This window comes from Geotrypetes seraphini, chromosome 1 (genome assembly GCF_902459505.1).
Source record: "Geotrypetes seraphini chromosome 1, aGeoSer1.1, whole genome shotgun sequence".
Taxonomy (NCBI): domain Eukaryota; kingdom Metazoa; phylum Chordata; class Amphibia; order Gymnophiona; family Dermophiidae; genus Geotrypetes; species Geotrypetes seraphini.
In genome coordinates, this window is record NC_047084.1 from 503,080,103 (window position 1) to 503,100,260 (window position 20,158).

The following is a 20,158-nucleotide window of genomic DNA, read 5'->3' on the forward strand; positions in this document are numbered from 1 at the left end:
GCTCTATGATCCGCGTTTTGATCTTGCGGATCGTTTGGCCTATGTATATTTTCTTGCATGGGCACTGGATATAATAAATCACCCCCCTGGATTCACAATTGGTCTCTGTGTTCAAAATGAAATGTCGTCCACCGGAACATGGTATTTCCACATAGGTAGCTTCCAATACATAACGGCAGACCCTACACTTGCCGCAAGGTTTATGAGAGAGCTTTGTCATCGTACCCTGGATACACAGATTTATGTTTTAATTTTTCACCCAGATTCTTTGCTCTTGAAAAGGCAAACTTGGGTAGATTCTGTAATATTGGATGGTATTGAAGTATTGCCCAATGTTTTAATATGATGTGTTTTATGGCGTTACTATTATTAGTGTATGGCATAACACAAACAATACTCTGCTCTTTTTCTTTGTTTTGATCTTTTAACATTAACCAGGGTCGGTGGCAATTTTTAGCTTTTTTCCACACCCTTCTAACGATTTTCCCAGGATATCCCCTTTGTATGAACTTAGTATACATTTCATTAGCCTCTTTATCAAAATCCAATTCCTCCGAGCAGATTCTCCATAAACGGAGAAACTGCCCGGTAGGAATACTGTTTCTCAGTGCTCGTGGGTGAAAACTTTGATATTGCAATAGAGTGTTTCGGTCTGACATTTTTTTGTGGAGAGTGGTGGAGATATATTCATTATATTTGAAGATCTGTATATCTAAAAAAGTTATTTGATCTTTATCTGATTTGTACGTGAATGCGATGTTGACATCTTTCTGATTAAGATCTTCTAAAAAATTCTTTAAAGCCTCTTCACCACCACTCCACACAAAAAATATGGAAACGAATTGAAAATAAGGTGAATTATAAACATGTGTTTCCTCATACTGAGTCATATATAGGCAGGCCAACGTGGGAGCCACTGTGGCTCCCATGGCCACTCCCTTCGTTTGGAGGTATATTTCACTCTCAAATTTGAAATAGTTATTAAAAATGACTATTTCAGCCAAATCGCTTAGCAGACATCTCCTGAGATTTGTGAAATTCAATTTCAGCAACTGAGTTTTAACTAATTTCAATGCTTCCTGCTGAGGTACATTGGTGTACAATGCCACTACATCAGCAGTTACTAAAATTGAATCCGCTGAGAATGTCCGTTCAGAACACTGTTCGATAAATTGTAAAAAATGAGTTGAATCTTTAATGTTACTCCAAAAAGAACAACGCTTCATATATAACTGGCAGACCCTCTTGCCAAAGGGTTTAAATTTAGACATAGACTGGCTAGACTTCTGGGTCACAGGGCCAGGAAGTGACATCAGAGGGAAAGCCAGTGGAAGCAGCAGGCTGAAGAAGCTGCTCGCACTGGCAAAGATTTTAAGAGGTGCGGGGGTGGGAAGGGAGAGTGCAAGTGGGGACAGAGAGAAAGATGAGGGGGGTTGGTGCAGGAGTAGGGGTTGGAGAGGAGGGCGCTGGTGGCTGCCTCCTAAGCCTGCTACACCACTGCATGCAATGGTGGTAATCAGGTTCTCCAAGGCCAAGGAAATTCAAGACCCAAAAGTCAGCAGGAAAGGTCATGGTCACAGGGTTTTGGAATCAGGAAAGTGTTGTAATGACTGACTGTCTTCCAATGGGCCAAACAGTTAATGCAGAATACTACAGTACTATAACTTGCTGTGCTGATTAAAGGAGGTATTGACAGAAATAAGGAGAGGGACGCTGTAGAAAGGAGGTCTCTTTTAGCAAGACACTGCACCTGCTCACAAGGCTGGCAAAAGGATGGATGTTTCAGCGCATAGACTACCTACCCTACTACTCACCAGATCTTGCTCCATCTACTTTCTGTTTCCAAACCTTACAAAAAGTTTGAGAAAGGGCAACAATTTTCAAGTGATTTGGAGGTGATTGAAGCAGCAGAGCAGTATTTCAGCGACAATCAGCGAATTATAGAATACAAATAGTAAAAATACACATATTTCTCAAAGTTAACAGTATGGTGTTATTAGTTTTAAAATGGTATCTGATTAGGAGATAAATCTGTCGAACAGTGCCGTCTTAATTTCTTTCCGAAATGCGCCCCGTTGATGTAGTTGTCTAGCCAGGTCTGCTGTTTACTAGCTATGTACCAAGTGCGTTTGAACTTAGGCTTGAATATGTGAAATAACTTGTAAAGTTTCATGGCTTGAGTTTCTCCTGTTGACTTATTTTCTGTCATTCTGCAGGAAGTCCCCTCCCATTTTGCTGACATCATTGTCTTCTGCCAAGCCCACTCACAGAAGAATAGAACTGCATCATAGGGGGCGGGACTTTACAGAGAAATTCCCCACTGAAAGCCAGCCTGTTGCTGTCATTAAAAATGAGCAATCTTTTCTTAAGGTGGTCTGCCCTACATCCTGGAGATCCTGAGAATCCTGCAAATCCTGGTTTTACCGGGTTCCTCTCGGTTGGGCTGAAAACATTTCAGCTCCCCCTAGTAGATAACTTTGCCACTCTGGGTATCAAAACCCGGGAACTGGCGTGGTTATCCGCGTTATTGTCCTCTCTATGGACTGTAATTTTCGTTTTACTGTCGTGAACTATCACCTCTGCCTTATATCCACTTTGATAACACCTGAAATAGTGTCATATCAATAAAGTTATCATAATTTTTTTTTTCCCTCTTCCCCTACATGTTTGCGCTCCAGGATGATCCCCCCACCCTTACAGCAGGAAGCAGGGAGCTGTTGCCCGGGCATTGCCCAATAGGACGCTTGTGAACCCGCCTTTGGCCACGCCCCTTAGGGCCGGCTACTCTGCCCCTCCTTTCCCTTCTTCAATTAGGCTGGTGGGGGTGGGGCGAGGCATGGTATGGGATGGTATTCTGCTTGTCCGGGATGAGAGCCGGGGTGAGTGTGAAGTGGTGCAGCTTTGTTGCTTTATTTGTCTTGGGCTTCTTTTTTTTTTTTTTTAAAAAGAAATTTCAGACAGACAGGAACGGGAGGGAGGGAGAGAGTGAAAGAAAGAGCAGCCCCGCTGTTGTCCTGTGTTCTTGTTTGCCGGCGCTACAAGTGTCCGGAGCCAGAGGTTATTCTGGGCGCCGCTGTAACGCTGGCTGGCTGGTTTCTTTCGCACCTAGTGTCCCCGAGTACAGCAGCCTCAACCCTGCATGTTCGGCTCGGCTAGTTTGGGGGAATACCGCTGGCAACGCGTAAAGGGCGTAGAAAGGCGAAACAAAGATATTTAAATCAACAATCACGAGGAACCTCCCCCCCCTCCCCCCCCTCCTCCTCCCCCTCCTCCTCCCCCTCCTCCTCCTCCTCCCTGAGGCTTTGGTTATGGGAGCTTTCTTCTGTCTCTCTTAATAGCAGACTGCATACCTGGCTAGCCCAATACATGATGTGGTAGCCCTTCGGCCGTGTTCGGGTCAAATGGTAGTTCTTTAGATTGGCACAGAAGCTTTTCTGTCGGATCCTGACCTAGGGTCATGAGGTTTAGCCAGAACTTTGTAACATAACATAGTAACATAGTAGATGACGGCAGATAAAGACCCGAATGGTCCATCCAGTCTGCCCAACCTGATTCAATTTAAATTTTTTTTTTTTTTCCTTCTTAGCTATTTCTGGGCGAGAATCCAAAGCTCTACCCGGTACTGTGCCTGAGTTCCAACTGCCAAAATCTCCGTCAAGACCCACTCCAGCCCATCTACACCCTCCCAGCCATTGAAGCCCTCCCCAGCCCATCCTCCACCAAACGGCCATACACAGACACAGACCGTGCAAGTCTGCCCAGTTACTGGCCTAGTTCAATATTTAATATTATTTTCTGATTCTAAATCCTCTGTGTTCATCCCACGCTTCTTTGAACTCAGTCACAGTTTTACTCTCCACCACCTCTCTCGGGAGCGCATTCCAGGCATCCACCACCCTCTCCGTAAAGTAGAATTTCCTAACATTGCCCCTGAATCTACCACCCCTCAACCTCAAATTATGTCCTCTGGTTTTACCATTTTCCTTTCTCTGGAAAAGATTTTGTTCTACGTTAATACCCTTTAAGTATTTGAACGTCTGAATCATATCTCCCCTGTCTCTCCTTTCCTCTAGGGTATACATATTCAGGTCTTCCAGTCTCTCCTCATACGTCTTCTGGCGCAAGCCTCCTATCATTTTCGTCGCCCTCCTCTGGACCGCCTCAAGTCTTCTTACGTCTTTCGCCAGATACGGTCTCCAAAACTGAACACAATACTCCAAGTGGGGCCTCACCGATGACCTGTACAGGGGCATCAACACCTTCTTCCTTCTACTGACTACGCCTCTCTTTATACAGCCCAGAATCCTTCTGGCAGCAGCCACTGCCTTATCACACTGTTTTTTCACCTTTAGATCTTCGGACACTATCACCCCAAGGTCCCTCTCTCCGTCCGTGCATATCAGCTTCTCTCCTCCCAGCATATACGGTTCCTTCCTATTATTAATCCCCAAATGCATTACTCTGCATTTCTTTGCATTGAATTTTAGTTGCCAGGCATTAGACCATTCCTCTAACTTTTGCAGATCCTTTTTCATATTTTCCACTCCCTCTTCGGTGTCTACTCTGTTACAAATCTTGGTATCATCTGCAAAAAGGCACACTTTTCCTTCTAGCCCTTCAGCAATGTCACTTACATACATATTGAACAGGATTGGCCCCAGCACCGAACCCTGAGGGACTCCACTAGTCACCTTTCCTTCCTTCGAGCGACTTCCATTAACCACCACCCTCTGGCGTCTGTCCGATAGCCAGTTTCTGACCCAGTTCACCACTTTGGGTCCTAACTTCAGCCCTTCAAGTTTGTTCAACAGCCTCCTATGAGGAACTGTATCAAAGGCTTTGCTGAAATCCAAGTAAATTACATCTAGCATATGTCCTTGATCCAGCTCTCTGGTCACCCAATCAAAAAATTCAATCAGGTTCGTTTGGCACGATTTACCTTTTGTAAAGCCATGTTGCCTCGGATCCTGTAACCCATTAGATTCAAGGAAATACACTATCCTTTCTTTCAGCAACACTTCCATTATTTTTCCAACAACTGAAGTGAGGCTCACCGGCCTGTAGTTTCCTGCTTCATCCCTGTGACCACTTTTATGAATAGGGACCACATCCGCTCTCCTCCAATCCCCAGGAATCACTCCCGTCTCCAGAGATTTGTTGAACAAGTCTTTAATAGGACTCGCCAGAACCTCTCTGAGTTCCCTTAGTATCCTGGGATGGATCCCGTCTGGTCCCATCGCTTTGTCCACCTTCAGTTTTTCAAGTTGCTCATAAACACCCTCCTCCGTGAACGGCGCAGAATCTACTCCATTTTCTCGTGTAACTTTGCCGGACAATCTCGGTCCTTCTCCAGGATTTTCTTCTGTGAACACAGAACAGAAGTATTTGTTTAGCACATTTGCTTTCTCCTCATCACTCTCCACATATTTGTTCCCAGCATCTTTTAGCCTAGCAATTCCATTTTTTATCTTCCTCCTTTCACTAATATATCTGAAAAAATTTTTATCTCCCTTTTTTACATTTTTAGCCATTTGTTCTTCCGCCTGTGCCTTCGCTAAACGTATCTCTCTCTTGGCTTCTTTCAGTTTCACCCTGTAGTCCTTTCTGCTCTCCTCTTCTTGGGTTTTTTTATATTTCATGAACGCCAACTCTTTCGCCTTTATTTTCTCAGCCACTAGGTTGGAGAACCATATCGGCTTCCTTTTTCTCTTGTTTTTATTGATTTTCTTCACATAAAGGTCCGTAGCCATTTTTATCGCTCCTTTCAGCTTAGACCACTGTCTTTCCACTTCTCTTATGTCCTCCCATCCTAACAGCTCTTTCTTCAGGTACTTTCCCATTGCATTAAAGTCCGTACGTTTGAAATCTAGGACTTTAAGTATCGTGCGGCCGCTCTCCACTTTAGCCGTTATATCAAACCAAACCGTTTGATGATCGCTACTACCCAGGTGAGCACCCACTCGAACATTAGATATACTCTCTCCATTTGTGAGGACCAGATCCAATATCGCTTTTTCCCTTGTGGGTTCCGTCACCATTTGTCTGAGCAGAGCCTCTTGAAAGGCATCCACAATCTCCCTACTTCTTTCCGATTCCGCAGTCGGAACATTCCAGTCCGCATCCGGCAGGTTGAAATCTCCCAACAGCAGAACCTCCTCTTTCCTTCCAAACTTTTGGATATCCACAATCAGATCCTTATCAATTTGCTGCGATTGAGTCGGAGGTCTGTAGACTACACCCACGTAGATAGAAGTTCCATCTTCTCTTTTCAGAGCAATCCATATCGCTTCTTCCTCTCCCCAGGTCCCTTGCATTTCGGTCGCTTGGATATTGATCTTTACATAGAGAGCTACTCCTCCACCTTTATGACCATCTCTGTCCTTCCTAAAAAGATTATATCCCGGTATGTTTGCATCCCATCCATGTGATTCACTGAACCATGTCTCTGTGATAGCAACAATATCTAGATCTGCCTCTAATATTAGGGCTTGCAGATCATGAACTTTGTTGCTTAGACTGCGAGCATTTGTGGTCATCGCTTTCCAGCTATTTTTCAGCGATAATCTCCTTTTTCGTATGGATTTTTGTGTCGTTTCACTTTCCGCTGCAATACTAAGAAATGAGTTGCTGATATTGCTTTTGTTGCAGCCTTTACTACTATCACATCTTTTCTTTTGCCGGGGGTGGTCTCTACATACACCACCCCCACCTTCTAGTTTAAATGCCTAGAAAAATATTGTCTAAATTTCTCTGCAAGGTTTCTTTTTCCTGCTGTAGTAATATGTAGCCCATCAGTGCAATATAGCTTCTTGTCCTTCCATGTATTTCCCCATCCTCCTATGTACCTGAAGCCTTCTTGATGACACCAGGCTCTGAGCCATCTATTAAAGTCCTCTGTGTTTTTCATTCTTTGCTCTCCTTTTCCATATGCAGGCAGTATTTCAGAAAAAGCTAAAGTCTTTACAAAAGGTTTCACGCCCTCACCAAGCTCCCGAAAAGCTTTCTGTGCTGCAAGTGTGGAGTTGTTGGCCAGGTCATTTGTTCCCAGATGGATAAGCGGTAGATAGAGCGGTGATTTTAAGTTGCTGTAATTTTAATAAATTGATTGGTTTCTGGTGGTGTAAAAGCAGGATTCTCTGGATCTTTAAAGTACTGTACCACCTTAAGACCAGAGTGTAATTTTCATTTGGCAGCCACTTCTGGTTTTGGTATGGGACAAACCCCCATGCTGACCTGTTATGTCTGGCTCTTTGCCCTGTTCTGGCCCCCTCACTTACAGTTCACCCGTGGGGCTGGGATTAAGCAAAGGAGGATAGAGCAGGTCTTTGCTTCCAGGAAGGCTGCACCCACCTAGATGCAGCCCCCATTGCTTCCAGGAGGGCTCCATCCACTCAAATTTCACTCTTTTCCTTCTTTCTTTTTCATCTACATATCAACTTTTCATCTCTCATGCGCTAGCTCTCCCATTTCCCATCTCGCACGCTCCGCATTCTTCTATTCCCTTCTTTCATCTACTCCTCATTATCAAATTTCTCCTCTGTACTTAATATCTGCTTCTCCACTCCTCATTACCATATTTCTACCTCTGTACTTATTATCCTCCTCTCGTTCATCTTCTTGTCATCACCCCGTCTCTCTAGATTCCACAATTTCCAGTATATCTCCCCTTTCCAGTCTTCTAACTCAGCATCTTCTAACTCTCCCCTTCATGGACTAACATCTCCCTGTCTTTTATTCTTCCATCTTTCTTCACTCCTGTCCCTTCTTCCACAATCTGTCATCTCCCCTTTATGGTCCAACATTGCTCCTAATCTCTTTCCTGCTGTTTCCTCCTCTCGCTCCATGATCTAGTATCTGTCCTGCCCGTCCCAGCCCCCTAGATCAATATTTCTCCTTCTCTCCCAAGGTTTAATTATGGATCAGAAATTGGTTAAGTGGCCATTTTTCTCAATGGAGGAGAGTAAAACAATGGAGTGCTGCAGAGATCTGTATTGGGAGGGACTGGTGTTATTTAACTTATTTATAAATGATTTGGAAACTGGAACGTTGGGTAGGTGATTAAATTTACAGATGACGCTAAACTGTTCAAAGCTGTGAAAAATTGCAGGCAAATCTTAGGAAATTAGAAGACTAGGCGTCTAAGTAGCAGATGAAATTTAATGTGGACAAATGCAAAGTGATGCACATTAGGAAGAATAATCCAAATCACAGTTACCAGATGCTACGGTCTACCTTGGGGGTTAGCTCCCAGGAAAAATATCTGGGTGTCATTGTAGATGAAACCTGCCACACAATGTGTGGTGGTGGCGGTCAAAAAAGCAAACAAGGGATGGTTAAGAAGATAAGAATGTTATAATGCCTCTGTACTGTTCCATGGTGCAACCTCACCTGGAGTACTGCGTTCATTTCTGGTCTTCTTATCTCAAGAAAGATGTAGTGGAACTAAAAAAGGTTCAAAGAAGAGCGACCAAGATGGCTGAAAGGAAATATGCTAGCTTTAAACGCATAAAAACAAAAAAAAAATGTTCTTCCCCTGGAAAGAGGGAATAGCGCTGAACTCTTCAATTCTTTTCGATACCTCTCCCCTGGACCATGTTGACTCTATAAAAATCCTAGGGGTTGTATTTGATTTAAAAAAAACTAACCTTCCACAACCATATCAGTTCTGTAATTAAATCATGTTTTTTCATAGTAACATAGTAGATGACGGCAGATGACTAAGATGGATACACAAATGGCTGGAGAACAGAAAGCAGAGAGTGGGCATAAATGGGAAGTTCTCAGACTGGGAGAAAATGACTAGCGATGTGCCCCAGGGCTCGGTACTTGGGCCCATCTTATTTAATATTGTCATCAATGACCTAGAAGAAGGAACATCCAGTGAGATCATCAAGTTTGCAGACGACACAAAGCTATGCCGGGCAATCAGATCGCAGAAGGAAAGCGAGGAACTCCAGAGTGACTTGTGTCAGAGAAATGGGCAGAGAAATGGCAGATGTAGTTTAATGTGGAAAAGTGCAAAGTAATGCATTTAGGCAGAAAGAACAAGGAACACGAGTATAAAATGTCAGGTGCAACTCTGGGTAAGAGCGAACAAAAAAAGGACCTGGGTGTACTGATAGACAGGACCTTGAAACCGTCGGCACAATGCGCGGCAGTGGCAAAGAAAGCAAATAGAATGTTAGGCATGATAAAGAAGGGAATCACGAGTAGATCGGAGAGGGTTATAATGCCGCTTTATAGAGCAATGGTCAGACCACAATTGGAATACTGTGTCCAACATTGGTCTCCAAACCTAAAGAAAGATATAAAGCTGCTGGAGAGGGTGCAGAGACGAACAATGAAGCTGGTAAAAGGTATGGAGAACTTGGAATACGAGGAATGACTTAGGAGACTGTGATTGTTCTCCCTTGGGAAGAGGAGACTGCAAGGGGATATGATCGAGACTTTCAAAATACTGAAAGGAATCGACAAAATAGAGCAGGAAAATAAGTTATTTACAATGTCCAATGTGACACGGACAAGAGAACATGGACTGAAGCTGGGGAGGACAAATATCAGGAAGTTCTGCTTCACGCAGCGGGTGGTGGATACCTGGAATGCTCTCCCAGAGGAGGTTATTGCGGAATCCACCATCCTAGGATTTAAAAGCAAACTAGATGCACATCTTACGAGAGGCATAGAGGGATATGGGTGACTAAAATTACACCAGGTGTACACCTGGCTGGGCCTCCGCGTGTGCGGATCGCCGGACTTGATGGACCGAAGGTCTGATCCGGAGATTGCGGTTCTTATGGCAGATAAAGACCCGAATGGTCCATCCAGTCTGCTCAACCTGATTGAATTTAATTTTTTTTAATTTTTTCTTCTTAGCTATTTCTGGGCAAGAATCCAAAACTCTACCCAGTACTGTGCTTGGGTTCCAACTGCCAAAATCTCCGTCAAAACCTACTCCAGCCCATCTATACCCTCCCAGCCATTGAAGCCCTCTCCAGCCCATCCTTCCCCAAACAGCCATATACAGACACAGACCGTGCAAGTCTGCCCAGTACTGGCCTTAGTTCAATATTTAATATTTTCTGATTCTAGATCCTCTGTGTTCATCCCTCGCTTCTTTGAACTCAGTCACCGTTTTCCTCTCCACCACCTCTCTCGGGAGCGCATTCCAGGCATCCACCACCCTCTCCGTAAAGTAGAATTTCCTAACATTGCTCTTGAATCTACCATCCCTCAACCTCAAATTATGTCCTCTGGTTTTACCGTTTTCCTTTTTCTGGAAAATATTTTGTTCTACGTTAATACCCTTCAAGTATTTGAACGTCTGAATCATATCTCCCCTGTCCCTCCTTTCCTCTAGGGCAGGGGTGCCCACACTTTTTGGGCTTGCGAGCTACTTTTTAAATGACCAAGTCAAAATGATCTACCAACAATAAAATTAAAAAAAAACACAAAGCACACTGTATGCATAGAAAATGTTAATCATCATTCCTATTCCAGGGTTTTTCAAAGAGGTCAAAGCAGATGACTCTAAGCACTATCACCTCAGTAACAACCATACAAAAATAGACAAATATACCCCCTCCCTTTTTACTAAACCACGATAGCAGTTTTTAAGCGCAGGGAGCTGCGCTGAATGCCCAGTGCTGCTCTCGACACTCATAGGCTCCCTGCGCTAAAAACCTCTATTGCGGTTTAGTAAAAGGGGACCTTAGTGTAAAATATAGACAGCAGATATAAATTCAGACACATTTTGATCACTAAATTTAAAATAAAATCATTTTCCCTACCTTGTCTGGTGATTTCATGAGTCTCTGGTTGCACTTTCTTCTTCTGACTGTGCATACAATCTTTCTTCCCTTCTTTTAGCCTGTATGCTTCCTCTCCTCCAGACCTCATTCCTTCCCCCCAACTTTTCCTTCCTCTTCCATGCCCTTTCTTTCTCTCTGCCTCCCTTTCATTTTTTTCTATTTCTCTTCTTTCTTTCTGTATCCCTGCCTGCTCTTTTTCTTTCTTTCTCCCTGCCCTCCCCCAAGCCACTGCCACTGCCATTGCCATCGGGGACCAGGACCCAAACGCCACCAATAACAGGCCCCAAGCTCTCCCTGCTTCGGCCAACCAGCATTCCTCTCCCCGAGGTCAATTCTGCCGTCGGGAAGAGGAAGGCTGATCAGCCCAAGATCGTGATCAACCTATTGGGGGAAATGCTGCCGGGTCCTGCCTTCGCGGAAACAGAAAGTAGGCAGGACCCGGCAGGAACAAGAACAAATGCTTCACTAACCTGTCTCCCGCATTAGCCCGTAGCGAACGCTTGCTTCAGGGCTCTCAACATGTGCGTGCAGGCTTCCCTTCTACCCCCCCCTCCCCGGACATAACTTCCAGTTTCGGAGGGAAGAGAAGAGAAGCCTGCACGCACACGTTAGAGCCCGGAGCATAAGTTCGCTAGGGGCTGAAATCTCCAAGCCGGTTTTTTTGGGGGGGTTTTTAATGTTCAGCAGCGGCAGATGACAGCTGGGCGGACCGCCCAGCTAAAAGGCCCTAGGGAGAACACTGGAGAGGAAGGCTGATCGGCCCGTAGATCAGGACGGCAACACGAGTGCGATCGACTCGAGTTGCCTTCCTGAGCTACTGGTCGATCGCGATCAACGCGTTGGGCACCCCTGCTCTAGGGTATACATATTCAGAGCTTCCAGTCTCTCCTCATACGTCTTCTGGCGCAAACCTCCTACCATTTTCGTCACCCTTCTCTGGACCGTTTCAAGTCTTCTTACATCCTTCGCCAGATACAGTCTCCAAAACTAAACACAATATTCTGAGGACATAGACTTGAAGTGGTCCAGAGGAAGATGACGAAAATGGTAGGAGGTTTGTGCCAGAAGATGTATGAGGAGAGACTGGAAGCCCTGAATATGTACCCTAGAGCAGTGTCCCGCAAACTTTTGTCAAGCCATAGCACACTAAACGTAGTGGCCGTGGCTTGAGGCATCCCGGAAGTGCATGACATCAATGTGATGACGGCACACAGTTTGTGATACACTGTCCTAGAGGATAGGAGAGATATGATTCAAACGTTCAAATACTTGAAAGGTATTAACGTAGAACAAAATCTATTCCAGAGAAAGGAAAATGATAAAACCAGAGGGCATAATTTGAGGGTGAGAGGTGGTAGATTCAAGAGTAATGTTAGGAAATTCTTCTTTACGAAGAAGGTGGTTGTTTTGTGAAATGTGTTCTCAAGGGAGGTGGTGGAGAAGAAAACGGTGACTGAGTTGAAACAAGTGTGGGATGAACACAGAGGATCTCTAATCAGAAAATAATGGGTATATATTGAAGGAACTAAGGCCGGTACTGGGCAGGCTTGCACAACCTGTATCCCGTATATGGACATTCAGTTGAGGACAGGCTTGGGAGGGCTTTGATAGCTGGGATGGTTGAGATGGGCTAGAGTGAGCTTTGATGGAGACTCCAGTAGATGGAACCTAAGCACACTACCGGGCAGGGTTCTGGGTTTCTGGCCCAGAAATATCTAAGAAAAAGAACCATTTAAACTAAATAATTAATTTATGGAGCATGTATGGTTGGGCAGACTGGACCACTCAGGTCTTTATCTACCGTCAGCTACTATGTTACTTTTATGTTACTCTCAAAGGGAAAGGGGAGATGCTGGGTATGGGATAGGTGCTGATCACCCTGCAGGGACTAGAGCAGGGGTGCCCATACTTTTTGGGCTTGCAACTACTTTCAAAATGATCTACCAACAATAAAATTTTAAAAAACAAAGCACACTGTACGCAGAGAAAATGTTAATTATCATTTATATTATGGGGGTTTTCAAAGAGGTCAAGACAGATGACTTTATGCAATGTCACCTCAGTAACAACTATACAAAAATAGACAAATATACCCCCTCCCTTTTCACTAAACCACGATAGCAGTTTTTAGCGCAGGGAGCTGCGCTGAATGCCTCATGCTGCTCTCGATGCTCATAGGCTCCCTGCGCTAAAAACTGCTGTTGCGGTTTAGTAAAAGGGGGCCATAGTGCAAAATATAGACAGCAGATAAATTCTCAAAACGGACACATTTTGATCACTAAATTGAAAATAAAATCATTTTCCTACCTTTGTTTGATGATTTCATGAGTCTCCAGTTGCACTTTATTCTTCTGACTATGCTTCCAATATTTCTTCTCTTCTTTCAGCCTCTTGTATACTTCCTCTCTTCTAGACCTCATTCCCCCCCAACTTTGTCTTCCTCTTTCCCTGCCCCCTCCCCTTTCTTTCTTTCTCTCTGCCACCTCCCCTTCTTTCTATCTGTCTCCATGCCCCCTCCCCTTTCTTTCTTTGTCTATCTCCCTACCCTCTTTCTTTTTCTTTCTGTCTTTCTCTCTCCATGCCCCCTTTCTTTCTGTCTCCCTGTCCCTTCTTTCTTTTTTCCCTTCTTTCTGTCTCCCTGCCACCCCCTTTCTTTTTGTCTCCCTGCCTGCTCCCTTTCTTTCTATGTCTTTCTTTCTTCCTGCCCCCCCAAGCTACTTCCATTTGGGGAACAGGCCCCCAAGCCACTGCTGCTGAGTTCTGAGCTCTCCCCTGGTTTCCCGAGGCCTTAAACAGGACAACAGAAGAGCCGGGCCCACCAGACTGCCCCCAATGTCAATTCTGACATCGGAGAGGAAGATCAGGTCTGCCAGGCAGCGATTGGCTGGCCCGGAACTGCCTCTAATGTCAGAATTGATGTCGGGGGAGGGGGGTGGAAGAAGGCTGGTGGGCCCGGCTCTTTTTCTGTCTTGTTTACAGCATCGGGAAGCAGGGAGAACGTGAAGGCAACGCGAGTCTATCACGTAGCCCAGGATGGGCTCCGCAATTGACTTGCGTTGCCTTCGCGATCTACTGGTTGATTGCTATCGACCTTTTGGGCACCCCTGGACTAGAGTGATAGGGAAAGGAAGGGGAAGGGCTAGACTATGGAAGGAGGTGAGAAAAAATGCTGACCACCTGGAGGGTAAGGAGAGGGAAAGGGATGCTAGACAGGAGACTAGAAAGGGAAGGATTAAATGGCCAATTTTTTTCAATGGAGGAGGGTACGTAGTGGAGTGTCACAGGGATCTGTACTGGGACTGGCATTATTTAACATATTTATAAATGATCTGGAAATTGGAACAGTGAGTCCAGGGTTGCAGGAGTAAGAAATTTCTGAATCATACTTTGGCATCTCAGGCAGCTCTTCATGACAACGAATTCCGAATATTGTTGCTTACTACCCATTCCTATGGCCATTTTAGAAAACAATTGAAAACCTATCTTTTTTCTAAATATTTGACTGTTTAACGAGTCATCTTATTTCATGTAACATGTTTACTTTTATAACTTTTTGTAAACCGCGTTGAACTTCTGGTTATGCGGTCAATAAGCACAATGTTATGTTATGAGTGAGGTGATTAAATTTGCAGATGAGACTAAACTGTTCAAAGTTGTTAAAATGCATGCAGACTGTGAAAAATTGCAGGCAGACCTTAGAAAATTGGAAGACTGGGCATCCAGATGGCAGATGAAATTTAAGGTGGATGAATGTAAAGTGATGCACATTGGGAAGAATAATCCAAATCATAGTTACCAGATGCTAGGGTCCAAGTTTCAAGTTTCAAGTTTATTGGTTTTTGATATACCGATCATAAAACAAATATCTGACCGGTTAACAATTTAAAAACAATTTGTTTAAAATAGGAGAGTAAGAATTAGTTATTGGTGTGTTAGGAAAGTTAGTGAAAACATATTAGACATATACAGACAGACGTGACTGTGAGGGAAAAAAAGGGAAGGCAGGGAAAAGTTACATAATATAAGAGGAAATGAGATAGAGGGGGGGGATAGGACATAAAGGGAAAGGGTGCTTGGTATAAGAGTTATGCGCAGGAATATAAGAGAAATTTGGGGCTAGAGTGAGTATATAAGAGGTTAGAAAAGATTAAGATTTATTAAAGGCATCTTGGAATAGGAAAGTTTTAAGATTGGTTTTGAATTTAGGGGTCAGCCCTCAAGAAAAAGATCTAGGTGTCATTGTAGACAATACACTGAAACTTTCTGCCCAATGTGTGGCTGCAGCCAAAAAAGCAAACAGGATGCTAGGAATTACAGTAACAACTTGGTTTGCAAGTGTTTTGCAAGACAAGCAAAACATTTTATTAAATTTTAACTTGATATACAAGCAATGTCTTGCAATACAAGTACATACAATATACACACATCACAACTGAGCCGATGGTTTTTCTCTCTCTGACGCTGCAGGAGTGTAGTGACTGTCCTAAACGAGCAAAGTCTTGCAATACAAGTACATACAGTACACATGTGTCACATCATCACAACTGAGCCAATGGTTCTTCTCTATGATGCTTCAGGAGTGTAGTGACTGTTCTAAATGAGTGAGGTCTTTCAATACAAGTACGTATAGTATTTTGTATTAAAGTTTTTGGGTTGTGGAACGAATCGTTTGAGTTTCCATTATTTCCTATGGGGAAATTTGCTTTGATATACGAGTGCTTTGGATAACAAGCATGCTTCTGGAACGAATTATGCTCGCAAACCAAGGTTTTACTGTATTAGAAAAGAGATTGTATAAACAAGACTAAGAATATAATGCCTCCATCGCTCTATGGTGCAATTTCATCTTGAGTATTGTGTTCAGTTCTGGTTGCCGTTTCTCAAAAAAGATGTAGTAGACTTGGAAAAGGTTCAAAGAAGAGCGACCAGGATGATAAAGGGGATGGAACTCTTCTCGTATGGGGAAAGATGAAAGAGGTTAGGGCTCTTTGACTTGGAAAAGAGACAGCTGAGGGGTGTAGAACAGGTACAAGTGAATCGATATTTTGTTTGATTGTTTGTTTTTCTCCATAAATATTACAAAGACTAGGGGACACTCAATGAAGTTACAGGGAAATACTTTTAAAACCAATAGGAGGAAATAATTTTTCACTCGGAGAATAGTTAAACTCTGTAATACGTTCCCAGAGGATGTGGTAACAGCGGTTAACATAGATGGGTTTAAAAAAAGGTTTGGACAGACAGAGGAGAAGCCACTGCTTGCCCTGGGATCAGTAGCATGGAATGTTGCTACTATTTAGGATTTTTCCAGGTACTTGTGACCTGGAATGGCCACTGTGTAAACAGGATACTGAACTAGATGGACCATTGGTTTGTCTCAATATGGCTATTCTTATGCTCTTAAGTTAAGGGGAGAAGCTGGACTATGGGGGAAGGGAGAGTTAGTTAATGAAACTGAAAATGTTGGACTTTTGGAGCAGAGAAATAGGACCAGAACTTGCTTCGGTGGGAATTCGCAGCTGAATAATCGCCTAAGGTATCAGCCTTGTGTTGTCACTGGAATCAAATTGAACACTGAGAACTTGCAATGAATATATGTGGGCAAGATTTTCAAAAACCCGCATTAAAAAGCGACGGTCTGCTAACACAGCGGTTTGGATACCGAATTCAAAAACCCAAGACATTCTTTAAAAATCGCACATGGAAATGAGGTCGACAGACAGCAGCAAAGATTTCCTAATTGGGCACATATGCAGAAAAAATGCTGCTGTCAACAACACCGTAAAAGAAATCCCCCAAACAAAAACACAGCAACACACAACCTCACTGCGACTGACCCGACCCCCTCCCCCCTGCAGTGGGAGAGATGCCCATACTCTCCCTCTGCACTGAAAACCTTCCTGCAACTAACAACAAGTAGCAATTAACAAGACCTTCCTGCAACTGGCAACTAAAAAACCCCCCACTGCCCCCTTTTTCTCCAAGTTGAAGATTGGGAGGGACACAGACCTGCTGGGCATCTCTCCCACTGCGGGGAGTTGGGTTAGTGGCAGGAAGGTTTTTAGTGCAGCAGGAGAGAGTGGGCATCTCTCCTGCTGCTGGGGGAGGAGGATTGGAAAAGGTTGGGCATTGCAGATGGCTTTTCTAGCAGTCTCTGACACCGACCGGCATCCCTGGACCAGTTGCATTTTTTAGCCACTAAAAGCCGACGCCACTTTTTAAAAATGGCTCGGCATTTTTTAAGAATCCACCGGAGGGCTCATTTCAATGTTGAAGAGCCCATTTGCATGTCAGTGTCGGAGACTGCTAGAATCCTTGCTAAAGAGGGAGATAATCCCTTTTGATAATCCGTTGCTAAACTGCTTACAGACTAAACTGCTGGAAAACAGTTTAGCGACAGTGTTAAAGTTTTGAGAATCTGGGTCTGAGTGCCTTACTCCTGTGTTATGTAATAGAAACCCATTGGGATACGTAAACAATATAGGATAGTGTTGCTATTTTTTTATTTCTAATTTTGAACGGGTTTGGTATTTTTCTAAAGTGTTTTTGATCTTCATGATCAAGAATGATAACGTCATTCTTAATGTTGGTTATTCTCACTGAGAATGAAATGTAGTTAAACCTGTTGAACAACTGTTTCCTTAGGTTGTTATGATTTGTGTATCTAGTAACTTTTCATCTGTAAAGCAGATTTGGTTGTTGAACGTTACACCTTTTCATTGGTTATTTTTAGAAAGTAAACACTGCTGATGTATTAAATCATACTTCCTTAGAGAAGTGGATTTCTTAAAGTTTAGTGCAGAATTCTTTGTGTTAAATAATTTTGGTCGCAGGAAGGATTTTAGCACACACAACTGCAGGACGCAAACCATTATACTTAATGTAGAGCAGTCTGCCTAGGCTTGTCCCATGCTTTCTTGTATTCAGATACTACCAATCTTTTTTCATAAAGAAATACTTAATTAGATTACACCTGAGTCTTTCTGTCAGGGCATAACTAGCACTGGATGAGCCTGGCCAAAAGCCTGAGGCTACCTGGCAACAGTGCTCTTCTCTCTCATTCATGGCTTCCTTGTTTCCCACCCCTGTTGTCTAGCATCTCTCTCTTTCTTCCCCTCAACCCCTCTGTGGCTCTGGCATCTCTCCCTATCGGTTTCCATCCCCACCACACGCTGTCCTTCAAACTTGCTATGGGTTGCCCGGCAGCAGCCTGGGCCTGCCTTCTTTCTCATCCTGCCCATAGGAAGTTGCATCAGAGGATGTAGGATAGGGTAGAGGGAGGGAAGGTCACAGGACTGGCTGGAGGCAGACTGTACTAGTTCCTGCTGGGAATCCACAGCAAATTTGAAGGATCACGGGGGGGGGGAGGGGGGAGAAGGGAGGTGAGGTGGTGTGTGGATGAAGACAGACCAGAGAAAGAAGTGAGAGAGAGAGACTGGAGAGTGGTCATGTGGCATTCAGTGATAACAAAAAACAAACAAATAAGGAGACCCAATGATCCATAGTAAAAACTATCCAAAGATAAAAACAACAAACTGTGGATGTCCTGAAAGATGATTTTTTGCTCTTCACAATAAAAATATAAATAAAAGTCTAAATTAGAAATACACTTATGATTGTCCTGACGGACCCTACACGGTCCATGTTTCGGCAAGACTGCCTTCCTCAGGGGTCCTAATGGGGATAAGATATAATGAAATGAAATAAGAAAGATAAATGAGAAGTAAAAATGAGGTGAAGGTGACTGTGATGCCAACCATATGCATGCAAATTTGATGACTGACCTTGACCATAAGATAAAAAGAATTAAAGAAGTACCAAGACCACAAGATTGATATCTGACCTTGACCACAAAATAAGAATTAGAGAAGTGCCAAGCATAACCATGCTGTCTGAAGTGGCAAAGGACAACAACAGACATTAGAAGGAAAAGAATGTAAATGAATGGAGAGTACCGAGACTAGCCAGTGAAAATTCCATAGTGCATGATGTGCACTTATAGATGTGGGAACAAGCACTGGTGAATGTCATGATATGACAGTAAAAATGTTCTAAGAAAACTATATACATACCAGATGATGTAGGGTACAAAGATAAAAATATGAGCAAAATGATGTACGTGTCTTGAGCTATGGATAAAATGAATCGTATCTCAAACACACGTACAGGACAATCATACGTGTAATTCTAATTTAGACTTTTATTTGTATTTTTATTGTGAAGAGTGAATAAAAATCATCCTTCAGGACATCCACATCCACAGTCTGTTGTTTTTTGCATTCAGTGATCACTGCATGGTGTTTAATATTAAAACAGGTGTAGAAAGGGCTCATTCAAAAGTGAAGGTTCTAAACTTAAAAAAAAAGCCCTAACTTTGCTCTGATGAGGGATGATGTCAGGGAATTGTCTGGATGGGAACATTCTAGAAGTAGCAAAGCAGTGAACAAAAGTGAAAGGAGCTATTGTAAGGGCAACAAATCATTTTGTAAGAATAGTAAGTAAAATTAAGAGGAAAAGAAGGCTGCTTTGGCTCTCAAAAGTAGTAGCTGATAAAGTAAAGAAAAAGATTAGCTTTCATAAACTACAAGAGATCACAGAAAGAGGAAAGCAGGCAATATCTGGAAAAGTTGAGGGAGGCTGGTCAAGTAGTCAGGAAAGCAAAGTTGCATATGGAAAAAAAAAATAGCCAACATGGTTAAATGGAGGGCCAAGACATTTTAAAGTATATTAGTGATAGGAAGAAGTGGAAAAGTCTAAACTTCTGTGGTTTGGAAATTAATGGAAATGTTTTTAAAACAGAGAATTATCCCAGGACAAGCAGGCAGCATATTCTTTACGCATGGGTGACGTCACCGACGGAGCCCCCGGTACGGACCTTTTTACTAGAAAGTTCTAGTTGGCCGCACCGCGCGAGTGCCTTCCCGCCCGACGGAGGAGTGCGTGGTCCCCAGTTTCTTCGTTTCCGCGGAGCGAAGAAGACGTGCGTTTTTCAACTCCGTTGAAATCCTCTTTTTGCCTTCCCGCTCGCGTTCTTTTTCGTTTTTATTCACCTTCGGGTGCTTTTTTCTTTCATTTAAAAAAAAAATATATATATATTTTCTTTTTGCTTCGTTTTTCGTTCTTGCCCCGGCGGGGCCTGTTGTCACAATCCAGGCCTCGGGGTTTGATTTTGCGGAGGCCGTGTTTCCATTCATGCCCCCGCAGCCCGGTTTTAAGAAGTGCCAGCGGTGTGCACGCCCGATCTCCCTCACTGACCCACACAATTGGTGTTTACAGTGCTTGGGACCTGAGCATCGGGCGGACTCCTGCACCCGCTGTGCCACTCTTAAAAAACGCACTTTGAAGAATCG

The 20,158-nt window shown here is 43.6% G+C and overlaps 1 protein-coding gene across 1 annotated transcript in view; it reads left to right on the plus strand.

Annotated features, from left to right (window-relative positions):
• The first annotated feature begins 2,731 nt into the window (after positions 1-2,731).
• The window catches only part of GOLM1 (golgi membrane protein 1), a 242,290-nt gene continuing 224,863 nt past the window's right edge, over positions 2,732-20,158 (plus strand). The window contains exon 1 of the mRNA XM_033927763.1: positions 2,732-2,879. Within this exon, the coding sequence (XP_033783654.1) occupies positions 2,847-2,879 (33 nt within the window). The 5' untranslated portion in view covers positions 2,732-2,846. The remainder of the gene's footprint in view (positions 2,880-20,158) is intronic.